This window comes from Populus euphratica, unplaced genomic scaffold (assembly GCF_000495115.2).
Source record: "Populus euphratica unplaced genomic scaffold, PopEup_1.0 scaffold2.1, whole genome shotgun sequence".
Taxonomy (NCBI): domain Eukaryota; kingdom Viridiplantae; phylum Streptophyta; class Magnoliopsida; order Malpighiales; family Salicaceae; genus Populus; species Populus euphratica.
This window is the reverse complement of record NW_011499846.1, coordinates 3,273,237-3,281,266: the sequence shown is the minus strand read 5'-3', so window position 1 is coordinate 3,281,266 and position 8,030 is coordinate 3,273,237. Positions and strand designations below refer to the sequence as shown.

The 8,030-nt window shown below is 28.4% G+C and overlaps 1 protein-coding gene across 2 annotated transcripts in view; it reads left to right on the top strand.

Annotated features, from left to right (window-relative positions):
- Positions 1-8,030, top strand: part of LOC105132053 (SPX domain-containing protein 3-like) — a 49,968-nt gene continuing 41,938 nt past the window's right edge. Inside the window, exons 1-3 of one of the 2 annotated variants that reach the window (XM_011035333.1) lie at positions 1-456; positions 1,671-1,836; positions 2,276-2,732. In XM_011035333.1, the coding sequence (XP_011033635.1) occupies positions 211-456; positions 1,671-1,836; positions 2,276-2,643 (780 nt within the window). In that variant the 5' untranslated portion in view covers positions 1-210 and the 3' untranslated portion in view covers positions 2,644-2,732. Of the gene's footprint in view, positions 457-1,670; positions 1,837-2,275; positions 2,733-8,030 lie in introns of those variants that run through there. The other variant, XM_011035326.1, reaches the window with a different exon arrangement.

Genomic DNA, 8,030 nt, shown 5'->3' with positions numbered 1-8,030 from the left:
TCGCTTTTCTAACTGCCACTTCATCACGCCAAGCATATGCCCTCTAATATTCTACTAATCTTTTCTTAATAAATCCCCCCATTAATTCATCTCCCTCCCACATCACACAATCTTTACAATTCCAATTTTTTGGCCTTACTTCTTTGTAACTTAGGCAAGAAATTGTTAGAGGTTTATTTTTTCTGAGAAACATAGCATTCGGACATACCAATGAAGTTTGGCAAGAGATTGAAGCAACAAGTTCAAGAAACCTTGCCAGATTGGCGTGACAAGTTTTTGTCTTACAAGGAATTGAAGAAGCTTGTTCGTCTGATCTCATCGGCTCCACCTTTCTCGTATGGATCAGTTGAGTATGGAAAGGCAGAGGCTGAGTTTATGCGTCTGCTGAACAGTGAAATCGACAAGTTCAATACTTTTTTCATGGAACAAGAAGAGGATTTCATTATTCGGCATGAGGTATGCTTTTATTTTTCTCGCAGTTTTTCCTCCTTTTTGGCTGCTAGACTGAATGAACTTGGACAGAGAGCATGCTGTTTTGGTGGGTAATTAATGGAGTCCAAGCAATTTAAGTCAAAAGCTAGCATACTTGTTAGACTTGTCTGGTTAAATAATTAAATTGGTAATCAACGATGGTTCTCAAGCGGGGTCAAAAAGGGAAGAAAAAATGCTTACTCTAGTTGCTTGACACAATGGACTTTGTGCTGAGTTGATCAAACTAAGAAATAATAGCCTCACAAGCAATGCTCGTGAAAATGTGGTCTTATATTAAAAATTTCATGTAATTTTTATAATTAATTATTAGATCTCATTCACACAAGATTGGTATGATTTGTACTTCTTTCATAACCGAATCTTAATTGTTATTTAGAATCTTACATCTTAAAGAATATATTAATTACCAAAAACAAGCTTCCACAAAAGAATTTAAAAATATTAGTGTTGTTGTTGTTATTTACTTTTAACATATATATATACGACAATTATTATTATCTTTTTTATTTAAGTACGTGATACAAGTATGCATATATAAAATTCAAAATTATTATTATTATTATTATTATTTTCTTCCTTAAGTACTTGACACAAATGTGCTTATTTACATAAATGATAGTTTCATGTCACATGTGATGATATTATCAGCCATATTAGCGAGACATGAAGCATTTCTTGAAAACTCACAAATATGGATTTTGAATTTTAAATCTTTGTGTAACGTTGTGATTAAATAATATTTTTATAAAATCACTATAATTATCGTATTCTGATCATTTTTTTCTGGAATCTTAGTTGTTTTTTTTTTTAACTTGAACGATATCATTGTTTTTCCGAATCTATCTTGTTATTTTTGTAATTTTATAAGAAAATGAATTTAATATCTATTATGAAGCATAACTAAAAAGTTACTTGCTTCAAATATTTTTACACGAAGACACGCGCGAGCTAGCATAGTTGGCTTGCATTTTATAGGATGTAATTTATAGCTCTGTTAATTCTAATTTATGTTATTTATGAAATTACAGATATGAAAAAACTAATGTAAGGTACTGTAATAACATAAATTAGTCTCGTATACTCGATGACAAAGAAGGTAACTCTAAAGTGGCAAAGCTGATGCATGATTTGGCCATGTCTTTAAAACTAGCTAACAAAGAAGGTATATATACACGCAGGAACTAAAGCAGAGGATTCAGAAAGTGATTGATACTTGGGGGCCAAGCGGAAGTCAGCCTTCAGAGGCAGAGTACAAAGAGCAGATGAGAAAGATAAGAAAAAACATCATCAATTTCCACGGTGAAATGGTGCTTCTGGAGAATTACAGCAACATCAATTATACAGGTACTTGATTAGCCTGACAAAGCTACGCAGTGATCACCCCCCACTTTTGAAAGATCGACTATATTCTGCAAACAGTCTGATAACATTTGATTTAATGAACAATTATGATAAGTTAATTATATCAACAGAATCCATTCTTGTAAGCTAATGTCTAAAGGGCTGCTCAACTTTATCCTTACAATCTCTTAGTCAATTAGCTTGTGGCTCAGAGTTACTCTTACATATGTAAAATGGGTGAGATTTCAGTTTCGAGTCTCACTTCTATGTAAAAAAAAATACCCTAACAAAAAAAACTTGTCCAAAACAAAAAACAGAGAGAGAAGAAACTATACCGTCCCCCTTGTCCCTGAGCGGTTTAGCCCCTTAAGGCATTAAGGATTGAAATGTTCATGTGTTAATTATGGAATATGATTGAAATTGAAATCAAATTTTAATGTAGGATTGGCCAAGATATTGAAGAAGTATGACAAGAGAACAGGTGGGTTATTGCGCCTTCCATTCATTCAAAAGGTGTTGGAGCAACCCTTTTTTATTACCGATCTAGTATCAAAGCTTGTCAAGCAATGCGAATACATGATAGAAACAGTATTCCCTGTTGAGGAAGAAGAGAGAGTGAAAGAAGGAAGAGAAGCAATAACGGTTGCGGGAGAAGGGATTTTCAGGAACACAATTGCAGCTCTAATGACAATGCAAGAAATTAGAAGAGGCAGCTCTACTTACAGCCATTTCTCTCTGCCTCCTCTGAACTTGCCGGATTCTGATCTTATTCAGTCACTACAGCTCAATTCTCCTATACCCATTGTCTAATAACATGGGATTTTATGAAATACTTGATTCTGTCGTAGTTACACAACAAGATGATGGTTGATTAATAATTTATTCTCTCTCTTTTTTTATACAGTAGTGTCAATGCAGTTCCTAATTATAATTAACGAATTTAGATTCAGTTTTGAGTCTGTAGGTAAATTAAAAGTGTTTCTGGTATTGTGATTTGAAATAAAATATTTTATAAAAAATATTTTTAGTTGAAATTGATTTAAAATATATATTTTTGATTAAAATTGTGGTTGAAATTGAGATTAAATAAAAAATAATTTAATATGTTTGGTTAAAATAATACTTTTTAAATTGAGGTTATATATATATATTTATATTGTAAATTTAACTCATACAATTATATCATGAAATAAATAATATGGATATTAAATAGTTTTTATTGTTTTATTAAATTATGTAAAATTTTATCATGTGCGAAATCTATTAAATAAGAACTATATTTTTCATGATTTCTTAAAAGCATAATAACATCAAGTAAAATATCATTGAGAATAAAATTGAGATTGCAATCAAATTCTGCAAATGTTATGTTATCAAACGATCTACTTCTAATTTTTTGAATAAAACACAATTAAAAATTAAAATTAAAATTAAATTTTCTTAACTAGATTGGACCCGGCAAGAACAAAATTGAAATTACGATTAAATTCTACAAATATTACATCATTAAGTGATTTCCTTCTAATTTTTCAAATAAAACACAATTAAAAAAATAAAAACTATTTTTTTACTGAGTCAAACTCTGATCAATGTATTGTTTTGGACCAGACCCGGTCTGATCAGAAACACTCCACTATTTACTTATAAAAAAATTACTTGCGCAAAACCGCAGGTGAAACATCAAATTTTTGTGGGTCTCATGGCCAAAACATAACTACTAAAAATAATCAAACTTTATATTATTGAGTTTGACAAAAAACATAAAAGCTAACACAGAGCCAAATACTATTTAAGTTGAGTAGATTTGAACCATTAGCATATTTTATCCAGAAAATATATTTTGTTATAAGAATTTGTACTGTTGATAGACAATAAAATGAGTCATTAAAAATTTTATTTAGATCATGTTTGTCTTTTCTTTTTAAAAATATTTTTTTAAAAAAATTAAATTTGTATTTATTTTTTATTTCAAATTAATATTCTTTGATTTTTTCAGATTATTTTGATACACTAATATTAAAAATATTTTTAAAAAATATCTTTTACATATATTTTTAAATAAAAAAATGAGAATCACACTCTAAATTACTCTTCTAGTGTATATTTGTTTTTTAGGTAGATTTTGTGGCTATGATTTAAAGAAATTAAATTTAAAAAAATATAATTAGTTGAGTTTAGATATATATTTAATAAAAATTATGATTACAAGTTATATATAAAAAAAAATGCATAGATTTTATTTAAAATATATATTTTGTTATAAGAATTTGTATGGTAAATAGACAATAAACTGAGCCTTCTTAACAATTCTACTTGTAATAAATGACCGAGGCAAGCTACTGTGACTGGGGCTTAGGTGAAAACCTTGTCTACGTGCTACTGAGGCCTATGTACTCCTTTAACATGTTTCTCTACCTTTTCTGTCCAAAACTCAGAACTCAGGAGGTTTGTCAAGTCCCGGGCTCCACATAAGGGGAAGCTTGTTATGCACAAGGATTCTTGAAGGGAAGTTTGCGGATGAGTTATCCACAAGGGAATGGTATAATTTGATTGTTGGGTGAACTTCATTTCTTCCCCTAAAGATTCGTCAATGTTTAAATTCTATCCTTAAAGTTTAGAATTTGTCAAAATTACCCTTCTAGTTTTAAAAAGGCAATAACTGACTCCTGATCATTGAATAAGCTACCATTTGGATTTGTTTTCTTAAGTTCTTTGAAGTTTTTTCCTGGATATCATGACATGTATGGAGATTTGAGAGGAGTGAGAAAAAAATAAAATATGAAAAAGCTAAATTTTTATTTGATAGTATGGAACAAAAATGAAGATTTATTAAAATCTTGTCGGAGTAATATCTGAAAGTAGAGCTTCTACCTTCTTGGAACACAATTAATTGGAAATAATAATCTCCACAGGGTGTTCTAGTTGTTCCTCAACCGTCATGTCATCCAGGAACCGATACCAAAAGCCAAGTATTTTGAATATTAACGTCATGATCCTTTGGTAGATCCACAGACATATGAATTGGACGAAGTTACGAGCAACCACGATAGGCAAAATAATCCACACAGCAAAAATAAGACGCCCTAGCAGGGCTGGGAGCAGGACCGATACCAATGAGATCGATGAAAAAGATCCTGTGAAGAAAGCAACATGACCTCAAAGTCGGTATTTTTTTATTTTGCTACAATATCTTTTATATATTTTTTTTTTCAAAATATTATATATATATATATATATATATATATATATTTGAAAGTTTTGGCATGGTAATATTATTTAAAAAAAAAGTAAAATAACATATTTTTACATTGTTGCCCTTCAGAAATATGACATTTATTAAATATCATTATTCATAGACGAGACAAGATAATTATTATACTTTAAAGCAGTAATAATTTAACATGTAGCCTCGTTGATCTAATTATGTGAACTGATCAATCATTGAAAATAAAAAAACTATGATTTTGTGAATTATTTTTTCAAACATGTCTTATAAGTGTTAATGATATAATTGGGTTTGTAACAACAAATAATTCGGAATAATTAGATTGAGTCTAACATAACTATATGAGGATATGCAATATATGTTACGTGGATGAATTAAATGAATATGTTAACCAGTAGAACAAGTCTAGACGCAAGAAAAAGTTTAATTGCACTGTATTATAATGATGGCTTTAAAAAGTCATAACTTTTAATTTAATCATTGAATTATACTTAAATTTTTACAAGAGTTTTTGAATACCATTTTTTTTAGAATAACCATGAAATCCCTACTCCAATCATCAAATATTCTACTCCAACAATCAAATATTTAGATTTCAAAAATTATCTTGGGCATCAATTTTGATAGTTTTGTAATTTTATTTATTGTTTTTTTTAATTGATTGACCGGTTTAATTGATCATTACGAATTGATTAACCAATTAATTCTGGATTTAATCGATGTCGTCATTTAGAACAACATCATCCAAAAATATATGCTATTTCAATAAAAACCTTTTGTTGTTATATTAGTTCACCATTTGTTTTTATTTTGTGTGTTGCTTGCCCAATTTATACACGAAAAATAGTGTGTACTATTATACAAAATATTAAGCTCCATGGTGTAAAAAAGCAATGTGGATTAAAACACATGATAACATTATGGATTGTCACAATGATATTTTTTCTATCCTAATTTTCATTTTTTTAATTTTTCCCCATAAGACCAAATTAAAAGCAAAATTAAGTAAATTTTTTGAGAAAAGGAAAGATTGAAAGACAAATGAACATAGTAAATAAATTAAAGGAAATGGGAGGCGATTTCAAAATTGGAGAGAAATTTTTACTTTCATCCCTTTGATTTCCGAGTTATAAATTTATTTGGTTCCTCAATTTTTTTCAAATTCAATATTAATTCAAAACTTTAATTGTTTTATTTTTAGATTTCTAATTTGAAAAAGAAAAAAGAGAGTTTTTGAATTCCGATTATAAAAGGAAAAAGTTCCAATTGACACCAATGGTGTCCAAGAAAAATATTGATTTTAGTGTTAATTAGTTTTGTTTGATGAAAAGAATTTTATCTAAGGTTTTTTTGTTTTTTTATTTTGCATGAGATTATAGATTTGAACTCGATTAGTTTTTGGATTTAGGTTAATTATGAATTGATTTTTGAGTTGTTTAAGGTTAAAAATAAGTTTTTCAAGGTTTCTATGTTTTTTTTCAAGTGTTTTAGCTTAAAAAAATGAAAAAATAATTTTTAAACATCAAATACTGTTACCGTAAATTTTCAACGAGGCTGTAGTTGTCGAAGAAAATGTTCATAAGAGATTTGATGTACACGTCATTTGGAAGAAAAAAAATTATTAGGAGGATGAAAAATTAAAACGACAGGTTCACAAGCTCGTCCCTAATTCTAGGCCTCATAATAAATCCACCATATCCGAATTCTTAGTTTTTTCTTAAAATGACTTTCCTTTATTCTTTGTAAAATTTCATCTAAATAAAATAAAAGAATTTGTTTTTTTCTTAAAAAAAACCTATACACCAAAAAATTTATTTTGGGATAGAATTTCTTTTTTTTTTTCATTAATTGGCTTTATTTAAAAGAAACTTCTTTTTTATTTTTTTAATTTATTATGTATCGAGTCATCATAGCATCATAACTTATATTGTGAGTTTGATTGATTTATTTAAATTGACCTGTATTTTTTAATTTTTTAAATTAATTTTTTCTTTCAATTTCATTCTTGTTCTTTGGTATTTGGTTGATCAAAACTAGTTTTTATATTTTTTTTAATTTATATTTTATAAAGCTATTATAGTTTTATTATTTGAGTCACGAGTTTTATAAGTTAACCAAGATTAACCTTAACATCTATCATATTATGTTGTTATTTCAATAGCTTTTTAATATTCTTAGTGTTTTAAAGCCCGTTGCCTAGAATTTATCAAATTTTAGGCTTTGTACTAATATTTTTTTTATGGTTATAAAAAGATTATCCAACTCGCAGCCTAGAAAATATTTCATTTTATTTAAGATTATTTAAAATAAATTAATTAAATATATACATCAACTTCTCAATTTGAATTTCTAATATAAAAAAGCTATGTAATCATTTGCACGTTCATTTTTTCTTGTTAAAAGCCAACTAACCATTTGTGTATAAATTTCATGAAACAAACCAAAGCAATGTCATTAAAGTCGGCTTATCGAATACAGGGATGAAAGTGAAAAGGACTGAACTTAATTTTCTTTCCTTATAAATATTTATCAATATTCACCTTTTATCTTACAATTTAAAATTGCATGACATTATCATCCCTCCTTTCAAAAAGTACCGATATGATCGCCAAGCATTACATAATAATATTTTTTTCAATAACTTTTAGAAGGAGGCTATATTTATTAAAAATTAAAGCAACGTATGGTGGTATAACTCGATGACATCACAATCTATCCGAATGAAGATTTGGGTCATAAGTCAAGTGGGCTGACCCAAGCTCTATTATCGATCCTAATATTTTGGTTGAGTAATTTCAAAAGTTTCTCTTCTTTCAGCCATAAACAATGTCCACTTCTTCTTCTATAGGTTAGTTACCTCATGGTTCCTCAGGTATATCACACTCTGAATTGTAGCAAATTGTCAACATTTTTTTCTCAACCACCATCAACCACCCTCTCCTTTAACAACCACCATCAACCACTTCCAACC